At 26.9% G+C, this 24,305-nt stretch overlaps 1 protein-coding gene across 1 annotated transcript in view; it reads left to right on the top strand.

The window, feature by feature from the left end:
- Nucleotides 1–24,305, top strand: part of LOC107454578 (zinc phosphodiesterase ELAC protein 2) — a 33,835-nt gene that overhangs the window by 8,418 nt on the left and 1,112 nt on the right. Inside the window, exons 4-21 of the mRNA XM_021144697.3 lie at nucleotides 477–541; nucleotides 3,159–3,207; nucleotides 3,304–3,396; nucleotides 4,464–4,498; nucleotides 5,024–5,082; nucleotides 6,134–6,197; nucleotides 6,941–6,992; nucleotides 8,778–8,940; nucleotides 11,454–11,586; nucleotides 12,539–12,630; nucleotides 12,726–12,853; nucleotides 14,150–14,243; nucleotides 16,309–16,450; nucleotides 17,011–17,154; nucleotides 17,641–17,787; nucleotides 17,893–18,013; nucleotides 19,928–20,006; nucleotides 21,507–21,648. Coding sequence (XP_021000356.3) covers nucleotides 477–541; nucleotides 3,159–3,207; nucleotides 3,304–3,396; nucleotides 4,464–4,498; nucleotides 5,024–5,082; nucleotides 6,134–6,197; nucleotides 6,941–6,992; nucleotides 8,778–8,940; nucleotides 11,454–11,586; nucleotides 12,539–12,630; nucleotides 12,726–12,853; nucleotides 14,150–14,243; nucleotides 16,309–16,450; nucleotides 17,011–17,154; nucleotides 17,641–17,787; nucleotides 17,893–18,013; nucleotides 19,928–20,006; nucleotides 21,507–21,648 — 1,802 coding nt within the window. The remainder of the gene's footprint in view (nucleotides 1–476; nucleotides 542–3,158; nucleotides 3,208–3,303; nucleotides 3,397–4,463; nucleotides 4,499–5,023; nucleotides 5,083–6,133; nucleotides 6,198–6,940; nucleotides 6,993–8,777; nucleotides 8,941–11,453; nucleotides 11,587–12,538; nucleotides 12,631–12,725; nucleotides 12,854–14,149; nucleotides 14,244–16,308; nucleotides 16,451–17,010; nucleotides 17,155–17,640; nucleotides 17,788–17,892; nucleotides 18,014–19,927; nucleotides 20,007–21,506; nucleotides 21,649–24,305) is intronic.

Genomic DNA, 24,305 nt, shown 5'->3' on the forward strand with positions numbered 1-24,305 from the left:
CATTTGGCCAATCACACTTCACGCTCCTAACAATTATTTTTATTATTTCTCTTGGTTTTGACTACATCATTTTAAAAACACTTACTATTTAATACAATATTATTACAACATATAGATTTCGACATCTAATTAATTTTTTTACATTTTAAAGTTAATTTTTTCTTTTCACAAATTCTAGCAATTGTCTAGTTTCTACAGTAGTCTGNAAAGTGCGAGCTTTGCGCCAAAGTGACGTCACTAGAGTGACGTCGGAGGATCGGCGCGGCAAGAGATACTTCAAAGGAGTGAACCAGCCCTTCTATTCTCTTTAGCCCTGAGTTTCTACAGTACTCTGTATTTTAGGAATCCAAATTTTTGCTGATGTTTTGTTATAATATTATTTTATTATTAAATGAATGTAATAAATTACTTATAATGCAATTTAAAAAAATTTACAAAAGATATTTCTTAATAAAATATTGTTTTGCCGTTTTTAGATATTCACATCACACATGAATCATTTGGAATATATAAAATGAACATTTTTGGTCCTCCTGGAATTGTAAGTTTATTTTATTTAATAATAATTGAAATTTTTGACTGTTTTATAAGTGACACATTATTAGTTATGATTTTTAAGCATGTATTTAGAATATACAAGTATTACTAATATTATGGGTCATAAGCAGGGTTGGCATGATTTACTAACTACTAAACTCAGTGGCATGACATCCCATAGAGGGCCAAAGCCTACTGTGCCCATCTCAGTTTTCTTGAGCTTGGGCTCTGGGGTGCAGGAGCAGATGTTTCGGTCAGGTGGTCAGCCGAAGGCGGAATACCCAGTGCTTAGTTCCCAAGCATGCTTGGTACTCATTTATCGACCCACTAAAGGGATGAAAGGCTGAGTCAACCTTTCCCAGCCCGAGGATCGAACCCAGGACCTGTGGCACGGGAGTGTTAAGCGCTACCACTCAGCCACCGGGCATCGGCATGAATTAAATCACTTGATTAAAATCACAAATTTAATCAATTATTTAAGTCTATAATATATTTTACAATAATTTATGAATATACTCTTAACAATGTTTCATTTTTAAAAATCTGATTTCATTTATGGTGAACATCTTATCTTGACAAATATTGAGAGAGGACTGTATTTAACTATTATTTCATATTCAAAATCGAATAATAAAAATGAGATACTAAATGTGAATAAAAGTGACATGAAGCTTTTAATGTAACATTTTCTTTCGGTTGTAGGTAAAATAATTTGCTCTTTAAAATTCAAATATTTTAATTATACCCATTTAGTTTCATGTTTATTTAAATGTAAGCGCTTAACTTATTAAGTATGCATCTATAAATAGTGAAGGAAAATTGTTGTTCCAAGGGTGTGTGTATATATATATTTATTTCCTGAAAAATTTTCATTCTTTCATTTAATGTTCTTCATTTGATATCTAGCTGATAGATTATGATTTTGTTTTTGGAACTTGAACAAAAATAACTATTTAATTTATTTAGAGATTAGTTTGTAATAATTATATACATTATGATTTTACCAGTTTTTAAATAGAAATTTTTGAGTAAACTGTCAGTTGTAATATTGCTTTTAAATAATATTTAGTATTATCAATACTCTTTGATTGGTGAATGTGAACGTAAACCTGATTTCAATAAAAAAAAATATCTGACTGACATAAATAAAAAGCTGATTTTTTTTTAATTTATTATTTTTTTAATCATGATTTTTGCCAAACCTTGTTATATGAGAGACACTGTTAGCAATTTAACTTTTAAGATACAAAAATTTATGTTTTTGACTTGTTAAAAGGAAACTTCTTCCATATTATCAGTGCACTTTTGAAAGGAAATATCTTTTCTGTTATACCTTAAAAAATTTTTTTAAGGAAAAGAGCAAAGAGAACATTCTTTCACATAGTGCTAAAATTTTTACTCTTTGCATTTCTACATGATCATGCAATTTTAATTAATGGTTACATCTCCTCTTTCCATACACAAGAAACAGTATTTTCTACACATCAGTTTATTTAATAATTCTTTAAACAGGCCATTTGGTATCACTGATAAAAACTCGGCAAAATTGCTATGACTTTAATCAGTTGATTAAATGTGGGGTTGACCTTTATTACAGAGCACTTTCAGTTCATCAACAATTGTATTTAAATTAAAAATTTAGTTTAATGTAAAAGGAAGGAGTTTATTTTTCATTTTTTGAACAAAATATTAAGGTGCTGCCTTATGATTGACAGTATTATTATTATTTTTATTATTATTATTATTTGCAACCATGCTATGTCTATACTGTAGTCTTTTTTCCTTCTTTAGAAGAATGGAACAAAATAAAGTTTTGATCTGTAATTTGATTCCTTTTGATAATTTTTTTATTTGACTTAAAATTAAAAAATATCTCATTATAAAGTTTTGTTATAACCAGGGCAGGAAAATTATGCCTGGGTCATGTAGATTAAGCCCTTTTCATATTCTATTGAACCCTACAAAGATGACAGAATGATAAAAATAGTAAGGTAGATTGAATATAATCTTCATAGTGTTATTGAATATAATCTACAAAAAAAGGATTTTTTAAATAAGGTAAACTTTTTTATTGCTCCGACATATTGCTCCTAGGGCATACACTTGCCGGTAGTACTTAATATTTTTTTAAATATTGCTTCCCTGTCAATAATGTTCTGCATTTACTCTTATCAAGGCTGAATATTTTCTTGTTAATTGCTGCTTCTTTATTATTAATAATTAATATTTCTGATATATTCTATAGTAAAATTGTTCATGTGGATACAATGTTAATGTAATTTTTTTCAACAGATTAATAATCGGTACATTTGTATAGGGTTTTGTAAATGATGTCACCAGATGGCGCATAACTTTTCTTTTAAGTTTCTGATAATTATTATTTGGAATTTATGAATCCATATTTTAGAGAAGCATCATCTTGACAAATTATTGAATTTACCACAAAAACATTCATACATTTTCATTAATATTCAATCAAAAGATGATATATTCAATATAAAAATTTTGAGATTTTTTCGATTTTTCTAACAGCCTTTTGCTGTATATAGCTGAATGAATGTTTACTTATAACCTTTTGAAGCTATACCTTTTGACATGATTTTAACCTTTCAATATTTTAGGAGTATTTCAATCTCTTGCTAACTTCAGAAATCAAAACCGCAAAAATTGGTATGTTTTCATAAACTTTTGATTCTATTACATCTTACTTTTGAATCTTAAGTGCTAAATTGAAACCAAAAAATTATTTTTAATTATTTTTTTCAGTTAGAAGAGAGAAATACATAAGTAAAGAAGATGACCTAATTGAAATAGACTCAATTTGTATCCATGCTGATCCTCAGAGTTATGCCAAAAAAAGTAATAAAAGATTTAAATTATTTCTTACATAAATATTTATTGTTTGCATGTGCATTATATATATTGTAATTTATTGTTTAATATGCCGAATATTAAAAAAAATTCCTTCTAAAATCGTGATTTATTTTTGTCTTTTTTAATTATCTCATTTACCAAATTATATTTTTAATTCATAAAAATAAAAGTGGTCTTGCATCATCCTTCTTTAAATGTCTTTCAGTAAAGGGGAATGAGCTATAAAAGTAATTAAATTATTTATTTATATGAGAAGCTTGTTGATCTTAACTTTAAATTCATGGAATCAGAATTTACCAGTGTGAAATAAGTAAGTTTTGGCAAAGGTTCTCTTAAAAAAATACTAATAAACAATGCTGGGTGAATGAATATGAATTATGATTGAAATAATACACATTCTTTAAAGTACATAATGTTAACCCTCCAAGCATGGAGCCCCTGGGTAAAATTTCACAGAAATGTTCCTCTTACGACACACCTTTACGATTTCTTTTACACTATTTTCCCATTCGATAACATGGAGAAACCGGATTTTTGATGTAAAAAGCCAGTATATGAAGGTTCGAAAAAAGCCACAGAGGTCAGAGTTACTTATTGTTTTCATTTCCTTTCAATATGATATTCTACAATTAATATCATTACAAAAATATTTTTTAGAATGAACAAAAAAAAATAATTTGTTATTTAATTACACAAAAGAAAGTTTGCACTTTATTTTTGAATTAATTTTTTTTGTGGAAGGAAGGTACATTTTACTGTTTTTGAAAAAGTAATGCATGTAAGGCAAGTATAATGCATGAAACCTTATTAGATAGCATCAAAACGGTTGTAAACTTTTATTCATGCTTTTTACATTTTATTACAGCTATTAGATATATTTATGTCTATAAATATTAATCAGAATTGTAAATTTAAACTAACAAAATTGACTGTTAGATTTTATATTTTATGTCAATTATTGTTAATTTTAAAATTAAATCTTTTGCGTGATTTTTGAAAAACAGTTATATTAAGCATACATGAATAAACATTCTTTGAATATTTTTTTGTAGGTATTAATGAAGTAATATTTTCATATGCAATCAAAGTAAGTATTATAATGATTTGAGCTATTATTTTTAATTTATGGTCTACATAAATGATAATTTATGCAAAGCTTTAATTCACAAAATGTTTTTGTTTTTTTTAATTTGTTTAAACTTATTGCTTTTTGATATCTGCTTTGTACAGAGTCTTATTTCATACTAAAGCTAGAAATAAATTTTGAATGTTTTGGTGATTGAATATAAATGTAAAAATACGAAAATATTTCACAATTGCAATGTTAAAAATCTTTTTAGAATTTTTAGGATAAAATGTTTCTTAATATAGGAAGATGCTATAAGGATATAAAAAATTTCAAAGCAGATAAAACAAAAAATAGATAAAACTATTAAAATTAATTTTTTTTCAAAATCTTATTATATGTTTGATATTTGAATTTAATATTGTTCAACTTTAGTATTTAATGCTATTTTTTATCAGAGGCATTTAATTCAGATGAGTAATTAACTGATTTAAAAACTTTTTGATGTATATTTTTTTAATAAGAGTAAATATTAATGTTTAACAGATACTTGAAATGCCTCCTGAATTAATACCAGAAAAATTAGTGGAACACAGGGTACCAATGTAAGTATTTTTTATATTATTTTATTATATGAACTTTCTTATTTTGTGTAAGTCATTTATGTAAAATGAAAAAGTAAACAGATAAAACACTGAATATTATTTGGCATTTTAAATTACTTTATTCTAAATTTAAATATGATATTAAAATGGTTTTAATATTTTTTTTAAATAATATTTAACTCTTTAAAAATTATGATGCCAAAACAATTATATATATTTTCTTGCTACAGGCTCCTTTAACTTATTTGTTGAAGGAAATGAAGAAAATGCTTTTTTTTATTGTTTACTACATTTTCTGGAATAGAAGAAAGCTATTGAAGATGTTGGTTTGTGGAGGTTGGCTTCAGCTTTTCATGTCAAATCTACTTGTAGCAGTAACAATAAGTGATACTGCTCACAGAGCTGAATAAAAAACTTTAAAAGAAAGAAAAAAGTTTCAAATACAAAATATTAAGGGGAAAAAATGCAAATTTTACTACCAGAAAAAATTACAATTTATAAGAAACTGAAAATTAATTTTAAAAAAATGCAATTTTATCACGAAAACAATTCGGATAAGCCTTTCCACCGCATAATCTCTTCACTTCTCCCCTGGTACTGACAATAGCTCTTAGTAACAATTTCTAAATATGTTACATTCCGTCTCTATAAAGAAAATTGTTCCTGCAACAGCCTTCTCTGAGCCATGGGGATCATGGAGGTTGAGGCTCCATAATTTTTACATGATAATTTTACATTTTTACATACCATAATTTTTACATTTTTGAATATTCAGCATGATTGTGGAAATGCCTTCAAATTTATGTATAGGCCGCCTTTACTTACCAGTCAAGCTGATATTCATCGATCTGAAGCTGGTGGTGCCCCAAGCCACCTGTGAGGATCGAATTCCAGTCCTTTGCAATGATAGCTCAGTGCGTTCAATTACTGAACCATCGCAACTTATTTCATCTCTTTATAGCTTTTTGATTAAAGCCTTTTATAAACAAAACAACATAAATCCGGTTTCATGTACCTTATATAGTGAAATAATATCTTTATTTTATTTTAGAGATGGGTTACATCTTTCAAAACTGAAAAATGGAGAGGATATAACACTAAGTTGTGGGAGAACAGTAAGATATATATTTTATGTTTTTATATCTAATAAAAATAATTTTAATTCCCATAACAAAAAATACACAAATTTGCTTAGTCAGTTTTCTCACTTTACATTTTTCATAAGTAATTTTTTATTATTTGTTTTCATTTTACTACCTCAGACATGTAATGTTTTTTTTTTTTTTTTTTTTTTTTTTTTTAGTATTTTGGCTGAATTAAGTTATTTTTGAATATAAGTTATTTCATTATTTTTATGTGCTTCATTAATATTTCAAAAAATATGTTGGCAAATTAATGTCTCAATATTTTGACAAATAAATGTATTAATATCTCAAAAAATTTGTTGGCAAATTAACATTGCCTTGTTATTTCAGTAACTGTTGTTTTAGTAGAGTCACATGTTTGCTACCTTTAAAAATAACTGAAAGAAAATTCTTGAAATACACATATTTGTGTTATGTTTTCAACTGTTACTTAATTAAATTTAAGTATTATTTTTTAACAATTTTCAGAGTTCGAACCAATAAAAACAATTTATGTTTAGATTCTGAATAACTTATATTTAGAGTTCTTCTTATAATTTTAAAAATCTTTCATATTCTTAAGTTATAAAATTACATACTTATATTTATTTATTTTATCACTTTATGATTTAAAATATAGAATTTCTTGAGTTCTGGACCATGTTCTCCTTTTCCAGTGTTATGTGATGAATTTTTATGTGGATTTTAATTAATTAATAGGTACAATCTTTTAGATACGTGCAGCTGATGTTATTAATCCTCTGAACAAAGAAGAAATACTTCTAGGTATGGTATTAACCTTAGATACATTTATTTTATATTTTAAAAAAATTATTAAATATTAAAATGAACGCATCTTTTTCAAAATAAATTTCCGAATTTTTTTTTATCAATGCCATTCTTAATTTGTATATGTAACAGTCAGTGTGAATAGTCAATTATTTTTTAATATTAACCGGTCAATATTAATAACCAAATAAGCCGGTTAAAGTGAATAATTTAAGAGAATTTATCGCAATAATTGTTTATTATTAATAAATAATATTATTAATAAATGTATATATTAAACAAAACTTTGAAAGAATCCCACTAACATTCAAATGTGTCCCCAGAAGGCATATAAAGTTACCAAGCAGGTAAAATTAATGTAAATGTTTAGTTAAATTGTTAAGTAAAACACTATAGTGCTAGAGCAATAATTAAAATATCTGTTTAATAATAATTAAATATCTGTAACCTTGTCTAAAGCAAGCACATTTTTTTAAATGTTATCAGTGATATCTTATTTTATAATTAGAGTTTTAGTAAAGGGAAAGTGCTGAAAAAAGATGTAATACCACTCATTTCTTCAATAAATTCAATTTCCTGTATTTTTTATTAATTGTAAAGTTTGTTTTAATTTATTGTAAAATTTCTTTAACTTTGTAAATAAATTTTTAAAACTTTAAAAAAAAATCTTTCATATTGATTAAAAATTAAAGTTTTTTAGTGGTTTCATTAGTTTTGTATTATTCAAAACCCTTTGCATTTTTTATAAGCATTGTTCTCTTTGTTTATATCAAATGATTGAAAACTTCTGTGCCTTAAATAAATTGCATCAAACAAAAGTTAAATATTGTTAAATGTATGTAAGACTGCTGTGGAATGTGACTAATAATTAACTGCAGATAAGTACTGTGAGCAATTTACTTAACTAATCTTGGAATCCATTGAAAACATGCACATTTGGTCAGACTTGGTCTTTGGTCAAAAACATACATCTGGTTTCAGTACATGTTGCTCAACTGACACTACAAAAGACATCCCCTGCATTTACCTGACTTTTTTAAATCTAATTTCCATACATCATTTAACACAACTAGTTAATAAGTTTCGCATAACTTTTAACCCTTTTTTTTTCTTAGCGGACTAATTTTAACAGCATTTTTCAAGGATCTTTTATGAAGAAAAATAAGAAAGCCATGCTTAAATGCCTTCCACTTAAGGAAAAGCTATAATTTTAAACTATATATATATATATATATATATATATCATCTTGCCATAATGGATTATCTAGGTTTCAGAATGGACAAATAACTTAAATATCTTAAAAGCTAGTAATTTTTTTTTTCAAAAATTGCCAATTTAGATAGAATTTTCCACCCTAATAAAAATTTTGAAAATCAAAGAATGATTCTTAATTTTTACACATTTTTATGAGTTTAGATAAGGTAGTGTTTGAGTGACGTTTAATATTTAAGCAATTGATTACAAATGGTTTTCCTCTTATAGTTTAGTCAAAGAAAAATAATAGATTACACATTATTGATAAATAAATACATTTTGTGAAAGTGTGTTTTGCTTCATAATCTTAAAATCAGGTTTTGTAGTCAGATGTAATTAGTTAAGTTTGTAACTTGTATTGTATTTCATTTTATTTAATTCAAATTTTACGTGAAAAATAATGAGCTAATATTGTAAATTAACTAGTACTTAATTTTTTAATTACTATTAAAAAAATTTATAACAATGATTTTAATAAATATAATTATAAATATTTTTAGCCATTAAAATTGGTTTTATCATTGCAGTCGTTGATTGTCCTTCAGAAAAATTTTTGTCAGCTTTTACGGAGAATGAAGATTTTAATGAGTATCAGTTACCCTCTGATAAAGCTTCTCTAGTTTCCACTATTTTTCACTTTTCCCCTCCTAAGGTTGTAGATACAAAGATGTATCAAGATTGGATGCATAGGTCAGTTACTTGAACATTTTCCTATTCCTAACTCAAGTGTAGTAAAGTAATAATTTCTGTATGAATGTATTTTCTATAATATATTATTGCTCTTTATAAAAAAATTTAAATTTTCTACTGGTTTACTGTTAGACTTTTCAGTTCAAATTTATCTATAGTGCTTAGTTAGAATGAATTTCAAGATAAAGTAGCTTTAGATTGAGCTTATGTTTCATCTATCTATTAGATCGCACAGAAAGTTATTTTTTTAAACCTATTTCTTTATTTTGATATTCTTTTATAGTCAATCATTATTAAAAATATATCATATTGTTATATTATGATGCCTATTTAATTGCACCAGTGAAAAAATGTTTTTCTGCATTTATACAAGTACTTGATCTTGCCTAATTTGAGTGTGAGGATTTTAAATCTAGAAATAGCTTTGTTCCTAAACCTACGAATTTTTTTAAATGATATTTTTAATCCATTTTTTGTTGAAGTTAAAAGTTTAAAAATGTTATACATAAAAAGGTGTCACATAAATGTTGCAACAAACTTCTAGGGGAGTTAAAAGCACATCATCTGAATTGCATAAAGATGCATACTCAGAAATGTCATCATACACGTATAGGGGCACTTTTCTATTATGACCTGTTCAAAAGCACACAGTTTATAAAGTTTACACAGTAAAGAAGCAGTTTATAAAAGGGAAGCCCCCCTACGTCAGATGACGATATATCCGGTCATGGGTTCCTATCCAATTTTAATCCTAATGGTATGCTCTAACTCCTCTAGAAGTTTGTTGCATCATTTACGTGACCGCCTGTAATATATAGCTTTTTTAAACTTGTCTATTTCAATAAAAAATGGCATTTTAAAAAAAACTGTAGCTTGAAGAGAGAAACCTATTACAGATTTGAAATTAACGATATGATCCAAGAATCTCATGCAACAGAAAACAAAGAAAAAGTTGTTCCCAGTCTCATTGGATTATAATTGTATTTTAAATTAATAAAAATATAAATAAATGTAAATTTAATAAAATATTACATTTCAGTAAAACAGTTAGAGTCATTAAAAGCTTTTAAGTTTAAGTAAATAATTGATAATTTTGCTAAAGAATGTTAATTAAAATTTAAGTAATCGATATGAATAAATTTTTCATGCCAATATGGTGACAAATGTAGAACATTTGACGACAATTGGTGCCTACACGGCGTCAATTGTCGTCAAATGTTCTACAATTGTCTCTAAAATCATATGCATGGGTTGAAATTGAATATAATTATAAAATAGTAATGAAAAACAGTTTTTTTTTTCTCATCGAATTTTATGCTTTTAAAAAAAGTTTTTACTAACTTTATTGAACTGCGTGTAGATTAGGTTTTAGTTCAGTTATATTTCAAATGAAATAACCATAAGTGTCTTTTATGAAAATTTTTACACATTGGAATATAAAATTTACATGTGATGTGCTTTACATTTGTGTACTGACAGTATTATAAAGTTCATGAATAAAACATAATTTTTTACTCCTTTTGAATTTACTTGATTTAGAATTTTATAATTTTTAGATAATTAATTTTTAATATAATATTTTGTTAGTTCTTATTTTCTATGTTTTCCTCATTTATTTATTAAGTTTATCTCAGCATTTTAAACTGTATTTGAATCTATTTACTAATAAAATTTTAGCCTTTTTTCACTTAATTTTAAACTTCAATCATTATGGGAAAATAAACCTAATTAGTTTTAGTGAGCTCCAACCGATCTATGTAGGTGCCAGGGAACTGGCCTTAAATCAGAAAAGTTCTGGGTTCGAATCCCAAGCAACGCATGCATGTTCTTTCATTCTCTGTACTATCTGTCCTTACTGTGGGAGCAACGTTTGCTCACCTAATATGGTGCCCCTGAAAGAGTGGCCAACAAATCTGCCCTTCAGATGCCTGTATTGACGAAATGTCATTCCCCAGGTGGGCATTCGAAAAAAAAAGTTTTATTAATAAATGGCAATTAATAATTTCTGATGTGTAACGTAGCATGAATTATGCAGTTGTAAAGTTCGATTTTTCTTAAGTTTGTCTACCATATTAACATTTTGGATCACTAAATGCGTACCTAGCAAATGCATAATAGTTTTATTAGACCTTTAGATTTTCATTGCTTGTGTTAACCCTAGATATGAATAATGAATATTGTGGAATTAAGAGACTGAAAGTGTTTTATTGCCTGTATGGTACTTTCATTCAGATTATTAAAAAGGAAAGTCGATTAAAATTCTTTTGTAATGATGGAATATTATTAAATATGATATATTGTTGTTTAAATTCAGCCAACTGCTCTAACCATAATAACCTATAGTTATTTAAAGCTTATAAATGATTAATCTGTCTAAGTTTTAAATTAAGTAATTCATTTTTCTTTTTTATTCAGCCTCCTGTTTTCTAATAAAGGGTTACATGTATTACTACTCATGTATGTATTTCCTGTATTGACTGATGGAAGTAAATACTTATATCTTTATTTTGCAGTTTTCACCCAAAGACTCAGCATATCATTTTAAATGTTTCTTGCTCATCAGTGTCCAGCGAATCTGTGTATAAAATACAAAGCTTTCTGCATCATCTTCATTCTGATATTTTTAAACTTTTGCCTGATTTCAAGGTTTGTAGACAGCTTAATTATTGTTTTAAAATACTTAAATCAAAATTGTTTTTGGGTGTTATTTTAAAATTCATAACACATCGGTGCATAAAATAATTAAAAACAGAGTTGCAAAGAAGTCATTCTTTTCTGTAAAAATCAATGTATTCGTTTTTTTTCTTATCTTTTTATTTACTGTTAATATGGGTGCATTTAAATTCAATTTATTGATTATTATTCAGTAAAAAAAAAGTTAAAATTTGTTATGATATTATGAGACATCAGGTGTCTAATACTGCAATAAAGTGCGATGGAACAGCTAAAGTGACGAAAATAATTACAACCTATTTGCAAATTATATTATGAAATTATGATTTAAAAGGTATTTTCACGTCTTTAAGTCGCAGAAGTTTCAATTTAAGAAGTTAAACATGGTTTTTACAATTGTTATTAATTTAAATTTTTGTTTACATACATTAGGTACTTGTTTAGCAAACTTGTTTAGCTTCCTTACTGTTTAGTGTGCTAATTAGCTTTGACATAAAAAAATTATTCATTTGTTTTATCATTAATTTAATACCTTTCTTGTTTGTTTGCTGTTCTAATCGTTTGCTGTTTTATGAGGAAAAGCGAGAAGTTAAGAAAATCTGTAAAAAATTTTATTTCATATTGTTATTTTTATACTTTTTTTATTGTTATATTTCTATGTATTATTTTCAACTGTAAATTTATGTATTTTTATGTGCTGAGTTGCGAGTTTTATTAATCTATCACTAATGCTTGACAAAAATAAACGTTTTTTTATTGCCAATGTTCAGGTGAAATATTGCAAATTTAACAAATTCGATTGTAAACCAAACCCCTACTTTAGTTTACAAAAATTTTCCAAAAATTCGCGTCCTGTATTCAGAAATATAGGGTAATTGAATTCAATGTTGGATTGCTCTTAATTTCTTTATTCTTCCCTTCCTAGTCCAAGACTCAAGATTTCATTTCAACATCTTCTGTGATAAATGCACCTTCAATGCTACAACTAAATTATCGTCCGCAAAAGCAACTGAATTGGTATTACCACACTGATATAATATTTTAATATTTTTTCAGCTTTTATTAAAGAACTTAAAATAATAATGTTGTGTTTTTCTTCCTTCTTTGTACAGGAATAATGTTGTAAATTATGTCCCTGAAAAATATATAGAAGATACAAAACATTATCCGGGATTCAAAGAAGAGCTTCTGAAACTGAAAGCTGCTCAGAAATCTGATTTACAGTCTTCATGCAACAATGGTAATCTTTTTCTTTTTTTCTGAACTCGCATTTAAAATGAAACATCTTATTTTTGCTAACTTGCCAGGATACTTTGTTTTTAAATTGCATTGACTATGTTTGTTTTGCTTAAAATTGTTTTATACCATTTGAAAAATTAATAAGTATTAAGACTTATTTATTTTACAAATGGTATAAATTTTTTTTTAAACTTAATTGTAACCAAATTTTAGATTTTAATAATTGTTTCTACATTGTGTCTAGAAAGATGTATTTCAGTTATTAAATTTTTATCCAGAAAATAGTTTTATCTGTAATTATACTGACTGCTTTATCATTTGGTCAGTTCTAATTTTTAAAACAGTTATGACATTTTTTATCTAGCAAACTTATCTAGCAAACAGTAATAGAACCAAATTTTATATTCATTATGAATGAACTATATAATGACAATATGGTGTCTAGTAAAATCTCTTTCTTTTTTCTTCCAGTTATTAATTTTTCATCCAGAAAGTAGTTTTATCAGTAAATATACAGACTGCTTTATTGCTTGATCAGTTCTGATATTTCAGAAATTTGTAAAAAAATTTCATAAACCAACCTTTTTAGTAGTTAAACATGAGAATTGTAAACAAGTATGATGATTTAAAAAATAAAGAGTTTACAGATTGATTTTGACATAATTTTGCTGTCATATGATCCCCTTTCTATTATACTGCTTGAGAATATAGAATAAAACTTTGTCTAAAGGTTGAAACACAAAGGAATAGTGTTAAAAACTAATTGTTCTGTTCCTGAGGTTTGCTACAATAACAGAATTTCGCAATTTTCAAATGATGATACTTGCTTTTTTTTTGTCAAAATGTAAAAATTTTAAAATGTAGTTGAAAGGATGTTTTAAGCAATGAAAATAACAGTAATTGATCGAAGCAACAAAAAAAAAGAGTGTTTTGTAAATTTAAAGGAATTGACAATTCAACGCTACTAAATGCAATTTGGAGGCAAAGGGCGAAGAAAAAAAAAACATAAAAGTTTTCAAAGCTATCAAAAATACCAACTTAGTTTTCGCAATTTTTTTAAGGTAAAGACAAGCAAGTGGATAGGTTTGAACCTAAAATAGGTAACACATGCTTAATTTAATATTTTTAAGAGAAGGAAAAAATCAGTTGCAGCTTTTTTTTAAAAAAGATAATTAATGATAACCATTTTCAATGTTATATATTATGGAAATAAATGATTAGATTATACTTATTCTAAAATTAATAAGAATTATCTTAGACATACTTTTCTTACTGTTGAGTACTTTTTAAATTTTAGGTACTCAGTCTTATCCTAAAGTATTGTTCCTTGGAACTTGCTCTGCAACATCTACTGCTTACAGAAATGTTTCAGCTATTCTTTTAAATGTGAAGTAAGTGTAATTTATTAATGTAAATAAAGTATTTTTAAATGAAATTACTGGAGAAGAAGCTTGTTTTGATTTGCCCTATCCTGAGAGAACTTTGCCAATTTTTCAAAATAAGATTTTTGGTGCCCTGATAAGTTCCTAAACCAAACAGTAGTTAAAGGAGATCATTGTAAAATATTTAGCCGTACTACTCTTCAAAATACTCATTGTTTAGAAAATAATTTCATTCATTTAATTTTTATTTTAACTTCCATTGCGTAGAGAATTTTTTTATTTTAAACTTTTGATTATTTAACTTTCATTTTGCAGTTCTTAAAAGTCTCATTGTTTGAAAGAAAAGTATTTCGATTGTTTAACTCATTGGTTACTATAATCTTGTCACCCTGTATTTTGGTGTTTTTAAAAACCTCATGGTTTAGAAAGGCATTTTAATTCTTCTTCTTGTATTTTGAATTTTGAAAAGCTTCATTTTAACGAAAAGTATTTTTGCTTAATTTTTTTATTATCAAACCTACATTTTAATATTTTTTAAAGCCTCATTGTTTAAAAAAATAGTTTTAATTTTTAAATTCTCTAGTTATTACACTTATATGCTGATGTTTTTAGAAGCCTATTGTTCAGTAAAGCATTTTAAATACTTTACTTGTATTTTAATCTTTTTAAATACCTCATTATTTAGATAAGTATTTTTTTACACATTGGTAATAAAACTTGTATTTTGATGTTTTTAAAAGTCTTATTGTTCAAAAAAAATTGGATTACTCCACTTGTATTTTAAAATCCTCATTGTTTAGGAAAAATATTTTGATTATTTAACTCATTGGTTTCTAAACTTATATTTTGATGTTTTTAAGAGTCCTATTGTTTAAAAAAGTACTTTGTCTATTTTTTTTTTATAATTGAACGTACATATTGATGTTTTTTGAAACCTCAATACTTAGAAAAGTATTTCATTCAATTTTATTCGGCCAAGCATCAAACTCGCAACACATGCAAGTATAAAAAGTAATGTTTTACTTTGTATAATTACATAGAATGATGTGAAAAAACCAATGAATTTAAATTTTATTGATATTTGTTTAATTTCTTTTTAATGTTAACTTAGCACAAGAGCTAGACTAATAATATATTGGTAACAATTTAGAATTAATCTTTAGTGATAATCCAAAACGAAAATGTCACGAGTAGGCTCCATCAAAACTGCAATAATTTAACTTGCAGAAGCATTTGGTGGTTGTAATCGTTCAGTCTCCTCACCACACTTCCTAACTGCCCAAAGGATTTGATTGAAAGAATTTCATTAATGACTATTTGCAAGTTTTGCTCTTCACATATATTGTCCACATATAACACTATAGGAAAAATAAACTGAAATACTGCACTAGTATAGTAATTAATAAATATTTTATAATCTATTACACTGAGCCACGATGGCTCACGGGATAGAGCGTTCGCCTTCCAATGAGGTGAATCGGGTTTGAATCCCACCAATGATTGGTCGATACGAATCCACATCCGGCTTGCACCGACCACAGTGCTGAAGTGAAATATCTTCAGTATTAGACGGATCACGGGTTAGAATCCCTTTTCTGCCAGACTGACCTTGGGAGGTTCTCATGGTCTTCCTCTTCATGTAATGCAAATGGGGGTTAGTTCCATCAAAAAGTCCTCCACGAAGGCATAGTTTCTTCCAATACTTGATCTAGGATTTCCCTTATCTTCTGGATTGGGTTCAAAATTACAAGGCTGCGGAGTTGAACAATAGAAGTCGTAAACCCAAAAATTGTGTCGGCTGTTCAACAACGGTTATAAAATTTAAAAAAAATTATTACACTAATTTTTGAATTTTATTGTTTTTGATCTTTTTTCGATCAAATAACTTTTAAAATATACCAGATACGAATAACTGAAAATTATTCATCCATTATTACTTTCATTTTTGTTATTTTTCTATATAGCTACTTGTTTCACTCAGATTGAGTTTTTTTACTACTTTTTAAAATATTTGTTTTATTTTGCTAACTTTGGCTCATTCGTTTTTTTAATTATTCCGTTTCTCTATTTTCAGTTCTAATAGAAATATCTTGTTAGACTGTGGTGAAGGCACTTTCATGCAATTTGTACGCTATTTTGGAAAAGAGAATGTAGATATGGAACTACGAAAAATCTCTTGCATTTTTATCAGTCATCTGCATACAGATCATTACATGGTAAAATTAATATTTCTTTCATTTACATTGCATTGTTTCCTAAAAAAAGAATCACCTTATATAATTTTTCATTTAATTATAGGCTTTTTTTTATATCAAGTTGAATTCCTATTATTAAGTGGGGGATGAAATGTTCGTTGACTATTGCAGTCAACTAATTAAATTATTAGATCAGATGATGAAGCATAGCTTTTTTTGTAAGGTTTGAAATTATTTTAAAATTGTTTGTTCTTTTGAACTATTCAATGTAATAATTTCCATAATATATTTTAATGTATAAAAATGTTAACTCTTGTTAACTTAAAAAAATTTTAATATTATAATCCAAAATTTCACATGAATCAGTTGAAAAGTTCAAAAGAAACTCCAATAAAAAAGGGATATTTCATCTAAAGTGCTATGCTTTTTTTTTTAAATTGTTATTTCTTGGGAATTCAACTAGTTCATTTAGAATTTTAATTTTTTAAATTAGGTCTGCACATGATGTTACAAATTTAGTTCTGTATGTTTTTTTTTTAAAAAAAAACATTTGATTTTTAAGAAAATATTATTTATTATAGGGCTTATTTCTTTTATTGAAAGAAAGAATGGAAGCATTTAGAAGATCTGGTTGCATTTATCAACCTCTTGCTTTGATTTTACCTAAAGAAATTTATTATATTTTTAAACGATTTTGTGAATTATATGATCCTATATTTAAGAAAGTGAGGTAAGAAAAATTTTATAATTTTGTTTGTTCTTTATAGTCTCTTAACTTTTATTATTAGTCTTAAATAATTATCAAAATCTGGAGTTTTATTATTCCAGTTATTCATAATTTATTCCACTTTAGACTTATTTGTAAAGAAACAATTTACAGTCATTGAAGCAAACTAACAAATAATAAGGTTCAATACATCAAAATTTTCTGCAACTATCGTGAAATGCACTGCAATATTATTTCAGTTTAATCATATTATCATAGAAGGAAACACATTTTGTTGAACAACGAAGTTTCAAAATAATATACTAATTATGTTTCATTATTTTATGTTGCGATAGACACTATAATAGGGGGTTATCATATTCCACTGGTGAACAAAATTAAGACAACATCAGAATTGGACACAGCTTCAATGGGCTCATGTTCTCTGCACCGATAAGTCCAGATTCAGTCTATAACCTGATTCTGGACAGTTATTGCTATGGAGGGAACCTGGAACCTGATACCATCCCAGCAACATTATCGAAAGGGACCATTATGCTGGTGGAGGACTCATGGTTTGGGCAGGGATCATGCAAGATACCNTGAGAAGAAAAAGCCAAATAAACTACAATATTTTTTAGGAGATGTAGAGGTATGTGTATCATATATTTTTCCATGATTCTTTCTCATTTTTATATTTATGAAAAGTAATTGGCTTTACTAGTTTCAAAATGCATCTAATGAATTTTCTTTTAAGATTGAGACTGTTCCTGTTAGACATTGTAAAGATGCTTATGGGATTGTTTTAAAAAAGGAAATGGCCTGGAAAATCGTTTACTCCGGTGACACTGCACCTTGTCAGAAATTAATTGATGCTGGTAATACAATCATTTTTATGTCTCTCAAGTTTGAATATTGAATGAATTAAAACCAAACTAAAAGCTAATTTTTTCTTTATTTTAAAATTTCATTTTACCCTCCAAGCATTAGTTGTAGCTTACTTTGTACTTACAGGGATGTATTTTGCACAGAAAATAGTTTTTAAACATTCTTTACAAAAAATACATTGAATTATTTCATTTTGATTTTGCATAGCTTTTTTGTTGCAATTTTTTGATAAGGAGCTAGATTGAGAGAAGCTGTATAGTGTTTTATTGACATTTTTTTTCAGTATCACATTGTAAAAATTAATCCCTACATTTTGCAAGTTGTATAATAAAAAAAAAAATTTTCAGAATGTTGTTTTATTCATCTGTCACTTTAAAAAAACCCTACAAAATATGTTTATTTTTTCTACCTCTAGAGTGTCTTAGCCAAAAAATATACTAGGCTAGCATATAAAAGGAATATAGAGGTAAGTGGAGTAATATTGGGGTAGTAGGGTGAGACTAGATACAGTACAGAACCCGTTATCCGGAAATCAGAAAACCGGAAAACCAAAAAACCGGAACGAAATTCGATAAATTTTCCCGCCATTTAAAAAAAAGATTTTTTTTTCCCTTATAAGATTTTTCTTTCTTTTTTGAAAGATGTTTACCTTACCATCATTTGGAAATAATCATTAGTGTATTACTCCATCGTTTTTCCTTCTTTTTAAGATTATTTCCAAAATTTTTTTTTATTTATTTGGATTTAACAATAAAAAAAGCGGCTTTTTGTAGCGATTCAGAAAACCGGAAAAATCAGTTATCCGGAATAGCGATGGTCCCGATCGTTCCGGATAATCGGTTCCCTACTGTACCTCGATTGTGTGGAAATTAGTTCTGTTTTCTAACAAATAAACTCTGAATTACGCTTAACTAGTCAAGAAGGACTTACCATATTGGCATGTCGATTTTGATTGATTTTTGGCATCTGTGCAGGTATATTTGTTTTCCTATGTCAAGTCTCTAATGTTTTTCCGTTTTTAAACTAGCCTTATTTATATAATGTTGCCTGAGGGCAGCTAAATGAGAAAGCCTTGGCCTGCACTAGGCTGTAGTGCTGACGAAGAAGAAGTATTTTGAAACACATATTTTACTTTTTGTGGCTGCTGTGAAATGAAAATGTTAATTATCCATTATTTTATACATATGCAAACAATTAAAGTTACTTTTGATTTGCAAACTGTAATTTAATGCCTTAAAACTGTACACTGTCATGTGATCTCATTTCAAATTTTCATAGTGCTAATACAGTAAAGTAAATTTTAATTACGTAAAATGCACCTTAAACATAGAGAGTTTTTGCTTTTTCTGTTAACTTATGCAATTATCGTGTAATATGCTTAAAAATTATCTAAGTATTTATTTAACGAGTTGATTTTAAAATGAATAAAACTAAAAAAAGTAGACATTTGTTTAAAAAAAAGTTTGCATTTTTTTAATGAAAAAAAACACGAACTTTTGATTTATTTATTTATTTATTTTTGTCATGGCTTTTTGATTAGAAAAATAAACGCTTAACTTTGTTACATGAATTATTAAATTTTTTTTCTGTTCCATGAATTATTTTTTTTTTTTTATATACAATGCATATATTTTTTGAATATGTTATGATGTAACTAACTTAAATACAACTAAATTATTGAAATATATCTTAAAACTCTATGTTGTCATAGGTATTTTTAACACATAAAAATGCAACATTGTTACATTCATTTATATAGAATTCTTGTGATTTTTCATAAATTTTCATATTTAAAATTTTCTAAGGTTCTAGATTATGTAATCATATTATCTAACTCTTATGTTTACAAATATAAATCAAATTTTTTTTTTTTTTTTAATCTACTATTTGCAATTTTCTTTAAGGTGAAAACTGTACTTTACTTATACATGAAGCATCTATTGAAGACGATTGCATGAATGAAGCTTTGGCTCGGAAACATAGGTAAGTTAGTAATTAATTTAGAATGATTTGATATTTGTAAAGAAAAACAGTGTGTTCTGATATAGTTTGTTAAATTTCGTAATTTGTATTATAAATGTGCAGTAGACAAAAATCATTTTGAATAACTTTTTATGAAATGATCCAATTTTAAGGCACTTAATTTTAAATGTAATGCTTTAAGAAACACAATTTAAATTTGTTGACTACAATTTTAAATAACAAAAATTATAGAAATATTTGAGATTTTTTTTATTTATATTACACAGTTAAATATTCTGTAAAATTTTATTTAATTGGGACTATTGTTATTAAACTAAATTATATTTTATTTATTTTTATTCGGTTTATTTATTTATTTTTTTGCATCTTCTGGTTCCCCTTTTTTTGAGGGTCAAGAATCCAAATCTGATAAATGAAAATTAATGTTTCTATAGAGATTGAATTCTTATGTCTGATTTCCTAAACTTGTTAAATGACTGAATTAGGTAATGAGTCTATTTTTGGTGAGCCCCCAAAATCATAAAAATTACCATTTAGTATGTGGAAATCTGATCATTAATTCCAAAGTGATTCTGAATGAAACAATTTTTTTATTTATTTTTGAATATAGTTTATTATAAAATGGAATAGAAAGTGAATTAAGAACATAGTGGATGTAGAACAACAAAATAGAAGCCTGTAAAGAAAAAATAAATTTGCGAATTTTGCAGCGATTATGATAAACTTAATACATTTTTTTAACTTATTGTATGTGCTTATTTTAATCTTCATTTTATCATATTACAAACACAAAAGTTTAAAAAATAGCGATTATATAATTCTATATAATATAATTCTATAGTGATTGTATAATTCTATATAAGTTTATAACTTATTTTTTAAATTATCCATAACCAGCTGTACTCATAGGTTGGGGAAAAAATCATTTAAGTTTGATTTCGTTTTGATTTTTTTTAAACTACGTGAATTAAGTTTTTAGCGCAGTTGGGATTTTTGTGAGCAAATTTTTTTTCTCCATAAAATTGTGGTGTTTTGAAAAGAAAAAAAAAGTTTGCATGAAATAAGTCACATTTACCTGAATTACTCAAAATCAGCCAAACCAATTAAAAACATTTCTCCTTGCAACAAAATATATTATTGTGAATGTTGCATCAAAATGTGAACTAAATCGGTTGAAAAGTGTACTAGTTAGAGATTCAACAAAGAAAAACATAATTAAAATAAATTATTTCAATAAAATAATTAAAATGATAGTATTTTGCTAAAATGTTTTGTTAGGAGTGAGAAAATCCATTAATCAAGTGAGCTCACAAGTTCACTTGTTTATACATGTCACAGCGCATCCTGCATCATATACCATGTTTGATGCTGTAGCTTATTTTCTCCATTTTTTGAAAATTTTACTGTGTTGTTTTCCCTTAAGGTGTAAAGTTCATTTCTGAAAATTTCTTTCTTAGCTAATTAAATCATTAGTTGGCTTTAAAAAAATATTTATTTTAGTACACCATCACAAGTTATTGATATCGCAGAAAAGATGAATGCTCAACATACCATACTGACGCATTTCAGCAAGCGTTACTTGGCTACTCCGATTTTTGACAACACCAGTAAAAATGTGGGCTGTGCTTTTGATTTCATGAAAGTAAGTAACCTATAGTTATCAAACCCATTCAAATCTCTTTATTTTGTAGCAAAATCATATGATGGCCTTATATGAATAGTGATGCAAATAAACTTTTTTAAAAAATCTAGTTTCAGTTTAGTGTTCATTCAAGTTTTTCCTATCTTAATTCTGCTGCCATATTATGTATTCGTCAAATAAATTATATATATAGTTAACAATGTGAGACCTGGTGAGTGTGCGACTGAGTTTCATGCTCCCATGCCACAGGCTTGGAGCCCTATCTTTGGATTGGGCAAGATTGACATAGCCTTACGTCATTTTAGTGAGTTGATAAAATGGGAACCAAACATGCTTAAGAATTAAACTCTGGAAATACTGCCTTCAGCTTGAAGTGATTTATTTAGTTGACTATGTCAACCTTCACCTATCAAAAGGTCCCTTGAGATAGAATCAAGTTAACATGTTTTATATACTAGTGAATTGGTATTTAATATTTATAGTGGTAGTTACGCCACATTACTCCCCTTCCAGAATTTTATCTGTGGTAAAATTCGATGAGCGAATCCCACTAGTTGATTTATGCTGTTTATATATTTATATAAGTTTTGCTCATTATATTTTTACTTCATAGCATTTCGCTCATTATTTTTTTCCTTCATTTTTTTTTCTTCTTGTTTTTATAGCATTTCACTAATTTTCTTTTTTCCTTCATTTTTTGTTTATTGACCGGGTGACTTTATTTACTTCACTAGATTTTTTTTCTTCGAGCAATTAATATTAAGCAAATCAACTGTTTAATGTGGACCATCCATCATGTTAGCGATTTAATATCACCTATGGAGGTCACCATTGAAGGGATTTATTTAATTGAGTATGTCAACCTTCAACTATCAAAAGGTATCTCAAGATATAATCAAGTTAACATGTCTTATATACTAGTGATTTGGCATTTAATATTTATAGTGGTAGTTACGCCACAAGCTGACCACCCAACTGGAACATCTGCTCCTGCACATCAGAGCCCAATGTTAAGAAAACCGGAATAGGGGCAGTAGGCCTGGCTCTTCCTTAGTCTGTTTTGCCACTGAATTTACTATACAGTGTATTTTATCAGACAAATACACTGAATAGATTTTAAAGCTCTGTATCATAAAACAAACAAAATCGTAGTTGTTCTACTACTGAAATGAGGCCTTCATACCTGGTTATTTTGTTTCATTTCTATCATATTCTTCAGAATTTTTGCAAATATAAAGCACCATAAAAAAAATCGGGTGTATCTATATTGCAGCTTTATAAATTTAACTTTTTGCCCAGGTTCATATGCATCAAGGAAAACCGAAAAAGTTTAGGGAGTTTGAAAGTAGCTAAAAAAATCAGGAATTAAATTTTTCAAGCTTTTCTTTCTTTCTTATGAAAAATTCAATAAAAAAATCACTAGCGTTTTAAAAACAACCAAATACTATGTGAGTTTAAATGCTTGTGGTAGTAAATGCTTCAAGGAGTGATAGTAATTTTGTATTGATGTATATTAACTTTCATTTATTTTTTTCTTGCTCTTAAGGTTTTATTAATGATTTTTGTGTTGTTTCACACATTAATTAATATGCTGCACATACTATGGAATTGTCGCTTTGCAGAGTCAAGAAATTTTTTCCAAGAATTAAATACAAACACAGCATGGGAAACCAAGGAATATATTTAAGCTTTAATAAGCAAGCTAATAATTTCTTTTTACACATCTAATGACTTTATAATGCTTGGTGTTCATAATCACCATCATTAATATACATATTGAGAATCCTTGTCAAAATCAAAGCAATGTACAGCATTAGGGATCACATATTAAAATGAAGAAAAAAATAGAGATGGTCAGGTGAAACATGTGATTGTCAAATGGAACTGGAAAAAATCTTAAGACATTTGGACTCGGATGGGATACGGGTGTTTCTTTTATGTATTTTTTTCAGTTGCACTAATTAAGAGAAAAAATATATTTTGGTAAATTTTTTCAATATCATCAATTCAATTCATCAGTCTAAAGTTAAAAAAAAAATTTGTTAGATTATTAAAAATATATTTCTACTGAAATATGAAATCCAAAAAAAGTAGTTTGAAATTTTTTTTTTCATTTAAATGCAAAAATGTATCAGTAATTGATTTTGTAAATTAAAGAAATTTCAATGATGAGTTACTGTTTTTCTAAAATCTAAATAAGTGCAAATTTGAAAACTTGTATTTCAGAAGTGAGCAATGTTTAAAAGATTTTACCTTTAACACAGAAAAATATATTGGTCTCCCATGCTGTATTTCATTACCATACACAATTAAAATGCCGAATATAATATTTTCCACTTATTTTGACCTAAATTGATACAAAATAATGAAAGAAATTTGAAAAATATGTTTAATAAAAATTCTGATTCAAAGGATTTGATTGATAATGGTTCTAAGATTTTTGTAATGTTTATCTCACTTAAATATTACACTGGTGTGCAAAACTTAAGCAACAAGTGCGTTTTCGGCCACAGCTTCCCAACAAAGTGTAAGATAGCCATGAAATTACAGTATAATATGCACGTAATTCAGTAGAAAGATTATTTGTATGCAAATTTTAGAAATAAAACGTCGTAGGTGATGTAAGTGTACGTAAACCTTGTGGGTCGGCAAAATTA

This window comes from Parasteatoda tepidariorum, chromosome 5, assembly GCF_043381705.1.
Source record: "Parasteatoda tepidariorum isolate YZ-2023 chromosome 5, CAS_Ptep_4.0, whole genome shotgun sequence".
In the NCBI taxonomy this organism is placed as follows: Eukaryota; Metazoa; Arthropoda; class Arachnida; order Araneae; family Theridiidae; genus Parasteatoda; species Parasteatoda tepidariorum.